This window comes from Vipera ursinii (genome assembly GCF_947247035.1).
Source record: "Vipera ursinii genome assembly, chromosome: 6".
Lineage (NCBI taxonomy): Eukaryota > Metazoa > Chordata > Lepidosauria > Squamata > Viperidae > Vipera > Vipera ursinii.
Genome location: NC_139515.1, coordinates 22,793,818 through 22,807,325, shown reverse-complemented (window position 1 = coordinate 22,807,325; position 13,508 = coordinate 22,793,818). Strand labels below are relative to the sequence as shown.

General features: G+C 51.7%; 1 protein-coding gene across 1 annotated transcript; it reads right to left on the bottom strand.

The window, feature by feature from the left end:
• Positions 1 to 8,542: 8,542 nt before the first annotated feature.
• On the bottom strand, positions 8,543 to 12,786 carry FEZF1 (FEZ family zinc finger 1; the record flags this gene model as incomplete). Its single annotated transcript, XM_083366632.1, has 4 exons — positions 8,543 to 8,835; positions 10,598 to 10,730; positions 11,663 to 11,797; positions 11,887 to 12,786. 4 exons carry the CDS (start codon positions 12,784 to 12,786, stop codon positions 8,543 to 8,545), a joined length of 1,461 nt encoding a protein of 486 aa, XP_083222758.1.
• Between the last annotated feature and the right edge of the window lie 722 nt (positions 12,787 to 13,508).

The window sequence follows — 13,508 nt, the reverse complement described above, 5'->3', positions numbered from 1 at the left end:
TTCCTCTTTGAGTAATCTAATGTTCACTGTGCTTCTCCCTTTCTGATCCACAGAAGGTCTGCGCTCCTAGGCAGCTCTTGAGAAGCGAGTCCAATCCAGCATCTATGTTTATTAGTGTGAAAATATTAATGGACAAGAGGAAGTAAACAAGTAATGTTCACCTTCACTCTGACACTTCTTTAGGGATAGTTCTGATTTCCAAAATAAATTTGTGCACAAAAATTTAAACTATGGGCTTTGGAGAAGCCATGAGAGTAGCCCCAACAGGGAAGTTTGAGAAGCAGAGTGAAGGGGAAAGACTAAGGGAAGGGTGTTTTGTATTGTATTCAACTAAATTCTCCATGGACTGAGGAACCCAATAAGGAGAACTCCCAGATTTAAGGGGATAAATTCCAAGTAGGATTGAGCCCACTTTACTGAAGTTTCTAAGTCAGTGTGTTTTCTCTGACAAGTCTCTCTGTAGCTGAAAATAATGTTGGATCACTCCTGAATAATAGATGTTACTTATAACAATGACACTCTTTTCAGAAGATGAATGTATAGCAATTAGAATGTATGAGGAGAAATAAGGGCCACCTTCCCTCATCAGCTCAGACACGAAGGGCCACCAAATTCAACAGGAGAAACAGGAGAAAGGGAAGAGGAGGGAGAAGAAGGAAGAAGAAGAAAGAAGAAGAAGGAGAAGGAGAAGAAATTCCATTCTTCTGTGAAATTTTCCATGTTTTGCAGCATTAGGTGGGGAGTGCATCTGGAACACAGCCCAAAATGAGTGAATTTTTGAGTAGAATTGCACAGGGCGTGGAGGGGGGAATTGCACAGGAGAAGGGAGGGAGGGAGCAAGTCATTCCACCTTTTGTCTTGCCAATCAAACCAATGCCCAATTTAGTGTGATGAAAATCACAAATCCCACTGAAGGAAGAATTTAAGGAGTATCTTTCTTTCTTCCCATCACTCCTCCCCATGTGTAAGTGGAAGGATCTTTGCTGTTAAAACACAATAGCCTTTTTTTCCCCTTCTTCGAAGAAAATATAAACAAACCAAATCCAGTGATAGGCATTGTTAGGAAGAAACCACTTTCCCCAATGATAAACAGACCAGAATCTTTCAAATGATCACTTGCGAACAATGGAGAATTGGTGGTTTGTTTCCCCAGCTCAAAATCTGAGGACAGAGGCCCTGCTGAAATCCAGGGGAACCCAGAGACCACAGCCCCAGAAGATTGACCACAAAAGCTGCCCCTGCAGAGGGAGGAAGTGACAAGCATAACCCAGACATTTCAGCAGATGCGCAATGGTACCCTCAGGTAGAAAAAAAGAGGATTGCTGGAACCAAGCTAGGTCTCCTTTGAGGTTGCTTTCCTCCTTGCTCATCACCATTTAATGCCAGGAAAAGCAGCACCTGTTGAACTAAAGCATTCCAGTCTGTGCCAGGTTGCAAATAACTGTAATGGATATGAATAAGGGTAGGCAGCAATGGATTGACTGACAGACTGATTGATTTCAATGGGACTCTGGGCAGTTTGCAAAATAAATAAATAACAGAGCTGTACAATAAAACCTCTGAGGTGTATCTGTAAGATAAGCCAACAAATCAAAATAAGAATGAGCTTTGTAACCAGCCACCTTCTGTTTAACTTGATCCGTTTCTGAAGCCATCCCCTGTTGATAGTTTGGATTTCAGTATGTCATACTGAACTATCTAAATTCACACACTAATACACAAACAATAACAGAATACTGGGTTGAGTGAATCCTGGTTGACTACCGATGGGGGTCCCCGCTATCTCTGAAACAGTTAAAAATGTGAAAGCTTTACGTATGGTATGGAATAAGGTATTTTCTCTGTTTCTCTTCATCCTAGAAGCACAAACAAATATATACCTAATTGCTTGGGTGACAGATGAAGACCGTCAGAGCAGAATTGCTAAAGTTTTATTTATTGAACTTCACACACACCCCCGCTAAAGCAGGAAGGTGAATCCAGAATAGAAATAATCAGGTTTCTTCCACCTGGCTTGCCTGCAAAGCTTTGGAGCATGAAAAACATGGCAAATATGATGTCAGCAAATGAGGTGCAGAAAGAACAAAGCAACATTTGCTGAAATTCCTTCTAATGCACGACCAGTAAAAGCAGAAAGCCTTATCCTTATCCCACCTACCCTTTGAGACCTAAAAAACTGAAATGCGGGGAAACTGTACAGCGCAGGCAAATGCAAATCTTATGCACAAATAACAGCCGTGCTCCTTCAATAAATTTTACGGACTATCTCCTTAATCCAAACGCGATCCTCCCCCCCTCCCCCCATTCTACCTCTCGGTTTGAGGGAACAATAAGGCCTCCCGGCCAGTTTTGGGGTTCCCTATTTCTTCATCTGGAGTGGAACAGATGAAGAGGGCTCATGCTTTGGTCTTCGTCAGCAGCAGCAGCAACCTTGCTTGCTGGCGCTTCATTGGACCCCAGCCCCGCTTAACAAGGGAAATTCCAATAAAGGAGAATACTTGTAGCTCAAGGTTGAAATGAGGGGTTTCATTACCCGAACTCGGTAACGTCATGAATGCACTGATATTATTACCTACTTTGGGTAATGAAACGTGTGCAAGGAAACAACCAAGCTGAGAGAGCACCAAGGACCCCTCAAAGGGAATTCCTGCCGACCAGGTCAATTGGTCTCCAGCTTTTTTCTTTTAACAGCACCGTCCCATAGATTCCGGATTGCTTGGGACGCGGGCGTGGAAGCCCTTTCGAAATGAGTAGCTCAGGACTGGAACCCGCTCCCCACTCCCCCCCCCCCGTGGAGCCTTTTGCTTCGGCCTTTGCGTTCCTAGAGCTTTTGTCTCCTTCATCTAATCTCCTGGATCGATGGGCCGCCGTTGGAGCAGAAAAAGGGGGAGAAAAGTGAAAGCAAAGGTCATTTCCCACTACTTCGCCAACTGGAGGGCTGGAGGGGCGGAGAGAGAGAAGGGGGAAATTACAGGGAGGAGAAGCAGAGCTAATACGCCCCGGAGCGACCTGCTTCTGGTTCTGCGTGTCCTGCCAACTTAAGAGTATATAACCCCACTTGCTCGCCGTGGGCCATGGATCACATGCGAATACAGCCCTCTAAACCTGCGATCGATCCGACCATTACACGCTTGCTAGAGGGTTAAGACCTCGGCGTCACGCTGTTCAAACGGCCTGGCCCCTAACGGGACGATGGATAGAGCTAGGAGGGGGACCCGCAGTCTCCAAGATTGGGTTCAATATCTGTTTTCAAAAGAATTTGAGAATGGGCGGTCCAAAGTTCGTTGCCTTCTACCTGCCCGGCTCTTTCCATCGGGAGAAAGGAAAGCGCTCCGTTAGCTTCCAAGCACCTTCTTGAAAGAAAACAGGGTTTCAGGGCTCGGGGAGAGCCGAAGCTGATGGGACAGACGCTCTGCCAGATGGGAGACACCCAGCGGTCCTCGAGTCCTCACGTCGGTACAGCTGCAAGATGAAATCCCGCGACTTCAACGGGGTTCACTTTGGGAGCCGGGCCGCGGGGTCAGATCCGCTTTCTTTGGAGACCAGAGTCAAGCCAAGCACCTTTTGATGACTTAAGGAGAACAGTCACATACCAACACATATCGCACACGCGCTTTCCAGTTACGTCGGACTACATTGTCCATTCCCCCCCCCGCCCCCCCGGCCAGAGGGTTCGCAATAGCCAATACATCCGGAGGGCAAAAGTTGGGAAGTTTGCCGGAGGCTCTCCTTGTTCTGGAGCAATCGCAGCACGTGGCGCAAGAGGAAGCGCATCTTTTGAGAACCCTAACAACGCCCGAAACGACTCTTCCTTCTCTGCGCTTAGAACTGCCGCGCAGAATGCCGGAAGCCGGTTCTTTTTTTTCTTTCTTTTCTATTTTTAAAACTTTTTTCGCTTTTCTTGCACGTTTTACTTTCTCTTCGATTTTTTCCCTTTTCTTTTTTCTTCCTTGCTTTATGCTTAGTTTGTATTAGTTATCTTTTTTATACACCTATAAAAGTTTTCAATAAAAATCATATTTTTTAAAAAAAAACCTTCGTCGAAGTTCTCGGTTTTCCGGATTTCATACAGCCAGAAAAGAAGGAAGAGATCACCTCATCTGTAAAAATATCAGGTACTCTACCCCACCCCCCACACACACCCCACCCCAGTTTCTACTTTAGCTGAGTGTTCCAAACTAAACCGAACTAAATATAAAACAGTGACGAGTGGTCCTTGGGAACATTTAAAGTGCTCTGCCTAATTTGGTGTCCTCCAGATGATTCGGGTTAATCTCCCATTATCTTTAACCAGCGCACCAACCGCCCGAAACAGAAGTGGGAAACAAAAGGGGAGGCTTTGATCTAGCTATGTTTCCTTGCTAACAACTTCAGCCTCCCTCTCCCTCCCCCCTCCAGGGCGGGGGCTTCTACAATCCAGCGGGGTTTCTACGCGGCACTTCCAAGCAAAAGTCCCAAGATTGCTTTCCCTCCCCCCCCTTTTTTTTAGGTCAAAGAAATCCTGACACCGCGTCCCTGAAGTGGCAAAATTGGGCGCCGCCTAAGATATTCTCTGGCGGAAAACCAATCCCGAACCAAAAATAGCTCGGTGCTGATAAGCCCATTGGACCGGATGCCGGAGAAAAATCTCGCAGCACTCAGGCAAAGCCACTGGACGGGAGGCGGTCGGTCCGGGCAAACTCAAAAGTTTCCAGCAGGGTGGGCTGCAACGGTCGGATGTAATTAAAATCACGACTCGGGTCGCCTTGCGTGCTTTCTCCTCCCCCGGCAGAAAGCGGGTGTTTTTTTTTTTAAGTTTCCCGCCCTAGCGAATGGGCGAGTCTCGTCCTCCCGCCCCCTTTTTTGCATCCTTCGAGGGGGACAGCCGTTGACATCCCACCCCAAGCACCATGGGGCTGCGCTTGGGTGAGGGGCTGCGCATGATGATCGCCTGCCTTTGGTGGGAGGGGGCAAGCGGAGCTCAAAGGAGGCCCATATGAGAGGGAGGGGTGGTCTTTGCCTCCTTTGCCCCCTCCCACCTTCTTCGGGGTCCCCGGCTCTGTCACCACCAGGCTGGTCTCCCGCGCCTTCTGCGGGCTTCGGGACTGAGCGTCGGTCTCTCCTTGGGCTCCCTCCATGGTCATCCCAAAGGGCAGCCTTCTCAGGCGGCTACGCCGGGGAGCTTGGATGAGAGGAGGCGCAGTCCAGCACGTGGAGATGGCTGCTGATGACCCGCCAGTCTGGTTTTGGACCCTTTTTGCCCTTTTTAAGCACTGCTTAAAAAGGGCAAAAAGGGGGGGGGTTGTTTCTCACGACACAGTGAGGTGGAAGCCGGCGTTTCAGCCCAAGCTCTTTCAGAAACCCGCCTCGTAGAGCACGTGGGGCAGGCTTTAATCCTGAGTCAGTAGAGAGAGAGGTGCTTGCACGCGTCCGAGTGCTGCGCACCTTCTCCTGCTCACAACCTCGCTTGTCCCTCAATCTGTTCCGGTTTTAGTTATTCGGCGCGTCCTTTTCCTGGTCTAAGGAAGCGAATCGGTCTCATTCTCTTTGGAAAATCGGGGGAGGACGGTCGGGCCTGCTCGCTTGCTCCTGACTTTTACATTCCCCCCCCCACACACACACACACTGTATCTGCGCCACTCTCTCTGGGTCCCCTGATCGCTCGGAGCCGATCGCTCGGTCAAAGGGGAGGGGAGAAAGTTCCCTCTTAAAAACAAAAAAAAAAAACAACCAAAAAAAATAAACGCCCAGCTCAGAACCAGGAGATCTTTTATTGGTCACCAATTAGCGCCCTGCCAGCTCTCAAGTCCGCCGGCTCTTCCTCGGGCTAGTCAGCCGCCAAAGAAACCGGGGCGGCGGGGGCGGGGGGAGGCGGAGTAGGCGAGGGGTAAGAGCCCCTAAACTTGTAGCTTGAAAAGGGCAGAGAAAGACTTCAGATCCTCAATCTGGCCTCTGCCTGGAGTAGAGCCGTTCTCACTTCAGGGGCGATCCGGTCGAGGGGTGGATGCCGGTGCTTGCATCCCCTCTCCGCGTCACTTTCACTCAGTATCACAGAAGGGCAGATTCCCCCCCACCCCACCCCCCCTACCGGTCAGCTATTGCAAGTGAACGGCGTAAGGACAAAGCTCCCTTTCAGCTCTTTTTGCCAAGAAGCGCGCGCCGGGGGGGGGGGGGCGGCGGAGTTTACAGAGGATCGTCTCTCGAGGCCCGGAGCTTTGATCAATCCGAACTAATTACCCTCGAGTCTTAATTAAACTCTTTTAGCAGTTAGATCCGTGGCTTGGCAAGCGGACAGGAGCGTTTCGTAGTTAGACAACACCCACGCCCGGCTAGGCTTCTTAAGGACCCACGTTGGCACCTCTGCTACTTGGCTCACCTTCCGAGGTTGATAGGCGGGCGGTCGGTCCCCCCCCCCAGAGGAATCCCTTCCCCCGGCCTCTCCTCCTTGCCAGGCAGGAGAAACAGCCACCGCTTTTTCTGTTTTAAAGAGGCGAGCCACCTCTTTTATTTGCCACCAAATCCACCAACCCCAGTCCCTGTTTTTTGTTTTTTGTTTTTTGTTTTTTTTTTGCACGTGCAATAATCATAATTATAATAATTTAAAAAAATACAACTGGAAATTTCAGATCCGTACAAACCTCCACAAGGGGTAGAATAGGATGATCGGGGAAGTGGGAAGGAGATGAAAGGTGGGTCGTGGAAACGGCGAGGGAGGAAAAAGGAGAAGCGACCCACAATGGAGAAATCGAGAATCCGAGAGACAAACAGAAGCGACCAGCAGGCAAAGTCAACCAACACAGCGGGTGATAAAAATCTCTATGTACAGCAAAGGAGTCTGGAGGACGCCTAAACGGGGATTGTCAGATCCAAGGGGACACGGTGGAGGCCTCCAGGAAGGAGATGTGTGTGTGGAGGGGGGATTTCCCCCCCCCCCCGAGGGTGCACTGGAGTACTTTCAAGGTATTTAGTGACAAAATTAGGTCTTTCTCGGTAAAGACACTCAAACTCGCGCACGCACCCATTCACACATGCAGTCCAGGGAAATCTTTGGGATTGTCCTGGGGAAAGGGGACAGACACCGCAGAAGGAACGGGGCCCTCGACAAGAAACCTAACCTGGGTTCCCCTTTTTCTTTTGGACTGGCCTTTCAGGTCAGCCCTTTCTGCAGCGCGGGGAGTCTGCCGGGATCCTTCAGCTAGTGAAGGAGCGGCCAAGGAGACCGGGCTGGCAAGGGGATGGATGGGCGCCTTGGATACCATAAAGAAGCGCCCTTAGGGTTCAGCTTCGTTGGAAAAGAAGCACCTTGGCCCCTAGGGGCAAAAAAAAAAAAAAATCAGGAGGAGTCTAGTATAGCCCCTTTTCTAATGGGCAGGTTTCATTTAGAGGCCTAACACTTCGGGAAAGGGGCTACCAGGCCCCTTCACGAGTTCACTGCACCTCTTAAAACAACCCGCTTGTCAAGGGAGTCCACCCAGATCCACATTCGGGTCTTGGGTTAAACCGATTTACAGAACGACGCCGATCCGGGTAATTCAGAGGAAACGGGACCGAATTTCTCTTCCCGGGTTCCGTTAGGAGTAAGGAACAAATAGGAGCGATTTTGCTCCCCTCCTGGCTTCAGGACCAGGACCGACAGGGGCCGTCTTTTTAGGGAGGAGGGGAGCACATCCTCTTCGCTAGTGACTGCGAAGGGGCCGCACGGGGGTTAGGGTGCCCGAAGTATTTGCTTCCAGGAAATGCTTCCGGGGGAACAGGGAACTCCCAAGAGCCAGCCGAGGAGCCTGCTGAGTTCGTGGCCAGATGAAAAACAAACTCTGGGCTCGGCGTCCGGAGAATCCCACTCCACCTTTTTCTTTCTGAGTCAGCTCCAAACGCTTGGAAATAAGAGAAACTTGAAAATGAAACTAAAAGCGAAAGTGCTTCCTTCCAAAGGACGCGCCTCTTCATTTGCTCGCTACGGGCTGCAAAGCCTCTTTGGGGGAAGGAAAGGAAACGGGAAAGGAGACCACGTGGAAAGACGCGCACTCTTTGACATTCTACATTTTGTCACCAGCACCTCTCTCCTTATCGGGCGAGCTCAAGCACCATCAGTCCGCAGAGTCAGCCTTGCTGCTCCAAACACACGGACACACACACACACACACGAACAACAGAGAGAGAGAGAGAGAGAGAGAGAGAGAGAGAGAGAGAGAGAGAGAGAGAGAGAGAGAGAGAGAGAGAGAGAGAGAGAGAGAGAGAGAGAGAGAGAGAGAGAGAGAGAGAGAGAGAGAGAGAGAGAGAGAGAGAGAGAGAGAGATCGCCAAGGCGTCCGGGTTACAGAGCGGGCCGCGGCTTGGATCTGGCAAAGACTCAATAAATACATGCCCGGAGTCTCGCCCTCCGCAAATCGTGGGTGGGGGGAGGCGGCGGTTGCAGTCTTTTTGCTCCCCCTCCCCCGGCAGCAACCAAGGAGCCAAAGTTCACGGAGTCCCGCCGCTTCTGCCAGCAGCAGCGCGGCTTCCTCGGGAGCGAGTGCGAGAAGCCGGGGAAGGCGGGCGGTGCAGAAGGCCGCGCCCAGGGCGCTTCACGGGCGGTGAAGCAGCGGCGGCGGCGGCAGGTCTGGCTCGCTGCCGCCTCGAGGGAGCCCCAGGGAGGCGCCTCCGCCCCCGCCGCTGTCGTGCAGTTTGCGGACGTGTTTCTTGAGGTCAAAGTTCCGGCAAAAGCCTTTCCCGCAGGTGGGACAGGTGAAGGGCTTCTTGTCGTTGTGGGTGTGCATGTGGAAGGTCAGGTTGTAGACCTGGTGGAAGGCCTTGTTGCAAATGGTGCACTTGAACTGCTTCTCGCCGCTGTGGGTCAGCTTGTGGTTTTTGTAGTTCCCTATAATAATAATAATAATAATAATAATAATAATAATAATAATAATAATAATAATAATAATAATAATAATAATAATAATAATAATAATAATAATAATAATAATAATAATAATAATAATAATAATAATAATAATACAAAATCATCATCGGTCAACCACAAAAAACCATATTTACGGGGAACAGCTTTTAATACTATCGGATTTCCGTGTCTTGTCCTTGGGAGTTGGTGAATAAAAATGCCCGATCCTGCCTAAAGGTTTGGCTGATTTGGATGAACTATAATAATAAAAACAAAAAAACAACGGGGGTTCTGTAACTCAGCGCGCATACTTTCTTTTAGGAGTCTGCAACTCACATCTTAGCCAGCCTTTTCAAGTCCAGATCCGCGTTATCAGCCAGAATAGTTTCATTCACACAACTTGCTGACTTCATACCCTCTATGCAGGTTTCCCCTCGTAACAAATATTTAAGTTGGGCTTCTGTGTTTTGCCTGCTACTCTTTGAACAGAAAACTTTGCCACAGTGGAACAGAATTTCACCATGATCTTGAACAGGGAGGAACGAACTCAGGCGAAAAGCCCAAACTGGAATCTCCCAAAGTCTGGCATCCAATCACTAAATAGATTTTTGCGGGATTCACAGGGTTCCCCAGGTAGATCAGTTGAAATCGGTTTTCCTTAGCATCCCATTTCTGAAATGCCAACCACCAGCAGGATACAAGGATGCATAGGCATTTTGTCTTACTAAAGAAATAAATTAGCTTTTGTCAGAACAAAGTTCCGAAAAGTGAACTATAAAACTTTCCGGCGAAAATAGCGTACATGTTTACATAGTCGTTGTAAACAGTGAGGTTTAATCCCAAATCGGTAACTCTTGAGTTTAGGATTTTATCTTCTGTTCTTTACAGATCCGGCTAAAACAACAACGGATATTTTTCTCAGAAGAAATGGAAGAGTTAAAAAGAGCAGGAGGGGTAATTTCCTCAACTGACACAGTCTCTAAGCTTAACTTTGTTCTGTGGGGAATAAATCCCATTCACTCTTGAATTACTCTTCAGTAACTGAAAAAAAGCCAACCTTAGGCTGTAATTTTAGACATTTCTGAATAGGGATATCATTTTTTTTTGTTTTCTGACAAAGGGAGAGTAGACTGAGAATTTTCTCAGACTGCAGTACAAGTAGCACGGTATTTTGAAATTTGTGCCCAATCGTGGAACTTATTTCCAGGTAAACATTCTTTTGTAAAGAATTGTAACTGTGAAATTACAGTTGCAATCATGCTTAACATTTAAAAATCAAAGAAATTTCTTACTCTACCTGCCCGATGAAATACATCGAAAAATAAAACTTAAACAATTAGATATAAGGCAAAACCTTATCGGTTTTGTGCAGCCAATGGACAGCAACGGTTTCCCACATCTGAGAAACGAACGTCAAAAACTTTTTACATTTACAATTTCATATATTTTAATACACACACACACACACACACACACACACACACACACACTTTTTGGTATTTACATTTTCACAGTGCCATTTCCCTATTACTCTTCTCTAAAACTAGACGCGCTGAATTCCAGTTCCGTGGCTGGGAATGGTAGTTTTAGGGCAGAATCTGCTGCTGGTTTACTTGTCAGGCCTCCCACCAGAAACAAATGGGCAGACCCCCCCCCCAAGCCATTCCAGCTGCAGGCTCCGTTTTACAGCGATAATTCAGAGCCAGTCCTTGTTTGACACTTTAATCTCAGCGGTTTGGCTTACCTTTTTGGTGAAAGCCTTTTCCGCAGAACTCGCAGACGAAAGGTTTGTAGCCCGCGTGGATCCGCGTGTGGGTGTTTAACGTGGAACTCCGGTTAAACGCTTTCCCGCACTGGTTGCACTTATGGGGCTTTTCCTGTGGGGAGAAAAACAACATCAAAAGCACATCCACGTTCAGATGCGCGCTTGGGAGAAACGGGGCAGCACCTCGTCCTGGTCATCCCGCGGCTGTAATGTGATGTGAAGAGCAACAATCACGGGCTTGAATTTTGCCATTGATCTCCTGTCCCAAAGGCTCATTGAATGGGGCCCCACCCTCCTGAAAAGGCAGCAAAGGGGAGGAGATGAGGTGGGGCTGGCTCCGAAGTGGAAAATCTGCGGCCTCGGCGCACTCGGGGTGTTCTGGGACTCTCTCGAGGGACTGAAGCCGAGTCGAGCCCTCAAGAGTTTGCTAGACTAAAATGGATTTAAGGAGGCCCTGTCCAGTGTAGAGTCTTCTTCACACAACACTCTAAAACCTAAACCAGATTATTAGAGCACAATTGCTGCGTTCGCATTATCTGCCAGCCGGACACAAACCATAGCGTGGTTTAGTTCACACAACACATTAAGAGAAGGACTGAGTAGGTTTCCCGAATAACCAATCGGTTGCGCAAACCAAGACCCTTATTTCGGACGAGGCCGGGAGATGGGGCCATGGGGGACATTTTCCCCGAGCAAAGGAGTGAGAAACGAGCGGAAAGGAAGCAAAACAAGAGAGCCCCCCCATTCCTTCGTCTCTGTACGCCTCCTCGCCTCTCTTTCTCTTTCCGCTCCTGTTTTAGGCGAAGCGAGCACCGCAGAACAGAGGGAGAGGGGAAAGTGGGGCAGCCCCCAGAACCCCGACGGGGAATAAGGGGCAGGAAGGGCGGAGAATCCTGGATGACGGCCTGGGAGTCTGGACCTTGGCCGGGCGAGGGATGTCTTGGGGGTCCTGGGCTCACCGGGACTCATCTGGGACCACCGTTGGCCAGGTGGAAAACCGGCCCCGCCAAAGAGGCTAACGCGGGAGGCGGCCGGGAGCGCTACCTGGGTGTGGATGATCTTGTGGCGGCAGAGGGTGCTGGCCTGGCGGAATCCTTTGCCGCAGACCTTGCAGATGAAGGGCCGGGCGCCCGTGTGCACAGGCATGTGGCGGGTCAGGTTGTAGTGCGCGTTGAAGACCTGCAAGAGAGAGCCAGGCGCGATCAGACGGGGAGTCTTGGGGGGGGGGGAGGAGGAGGAGGATGGGGCCATGCACGCGGGTCACTTGCCTTGCCGCAGACCTCGCAGGTGAAGACCTTGGGCTTGGCGCTGGGCGAGCCCCGGCTGTAGTCGGCCGACACCCCTTTGAACGGCAGCTTCTCCGTCGCTAGGAGGTGGGCGGCGGCGGCGGCGGCAGCGGCGGCGGCGGCGTTGTGCAGCTGGGCCTGTGCTAGGTCCTTGAAGGCTGCTTGGGAGTATTTCTCCGGCCCGGACGGCAGCACCTGGAGCTTGTTGCGCTCGGCCAGGTAGGTCTTGGGCGCCGTCGAGTCTTGCAAGGCAGGCGCCGGCAGCGACGAGCCCAGGAAATAGGAGGCCACCGGGTGCAGGCTCAGGCCCGGCGGCTGCGGCTGCGGCTCTGCCGCTCGGCTGAAGTAGCTCAGGGCGCCCAGAGCGTGGAAGGAGGAGTGCTTGATTACCCGCGGCCGAACCAGCTTGTAGTGGGGCGGCTGCTGAGGCAAGCTGAGGGCCGGCTCGGCGGCCTGGGGCTTGAGGCTGAGCGCGCAGCTGAGAGCTGACGAGGCGGAGGAAGAGGAGGAGGCCGGCTCCAAGGGGGGTTTCCTGGGCTCGGACCCCACCTTGGCGAAGGGCTCGTAAGCCAGCGGCACGAAGGGGATCATGCAAGGGATGGAGGGCCCCAGGCTGAACGCCGGCTGCTGCTGCTGCGGCTTCAGGTGCTCCGCCGCCGTGGCTGCAGCCGCTTTGGGGGCCCCGCCTCCCCCTGGCAAGAAGTGGGGCAGCAGCGGCACGGCTTGGGGTTCGGGGCCCGACCTGGCCATGATGCGCTCGATGGAGAAGGCCAGGGGCTTGGGAGCGCTCAGCATGTTGCCCCGCGCGACGGCGAGGCTCTTGGCCGCCGTCGGGGGGAGCTGCTGCTGCTGCTGCTGCTGCTGCTGCCGGCTCTTCTCCATGGCCGGCGTCTCGCTTGGGTCAGCGCGGTTCGGGATGCTTTGGCCCCGCTGCACCCGGTCACAGCGCGACAAGCAGGGAACCTCGCGCCACCGCCGCCGCCGCCACTCGGGAACCCGACCTCAAGCCTTCCGAGGACGCTGCCGCCACCGGCGCCCTCCGCGTCTTCATCGCCTGCGGCACCAGCAAGAGCTCCGGCAAGGTCTCCATCCCGACAGCCGGCGAACGCCGCCTGCCCGTCCCGATGGACTCGCGCCAGCCCATCGCCGCCGCCGGTGTGCTTCCTTGGCGGGGGATGCTGGCACACCTCTCCTCCTCTTCCTTGGCAGCGTCTCTCGCGGTTCCTCCCCCCCCCTCCCCGATGGAAAGTGTTGGGTCAATAGCAGCAGCCACGATCCCCGCCAATCGCTAACTTCCAAGAAGGTAAACTAGATAATTGCTCAATTCGCGTCCAACAGGCATCGGGAGGAAGGGGGGGGGGAAGAGAAGTTGAGTCCCTCTTCCCTACCACCTCGGAGAGCCAGTGGCTCCTTTTCATTGGTGCCTGCGCCTCCCTCCGCCCTCCTCTCAGAAAGAAGGGGGGCTCGTCTCGCCCGCCCCCTCCCTCTCTCTAGATCGCCCCTGCTCTGGATCCCCCCCTCACCTCGCCTAGCCTCCAATTGCCTCTTCTTGCTAGGATCAATCGGAGACCCAGCCCCAGCCCCCTCCCTCAACCCACTCCTGG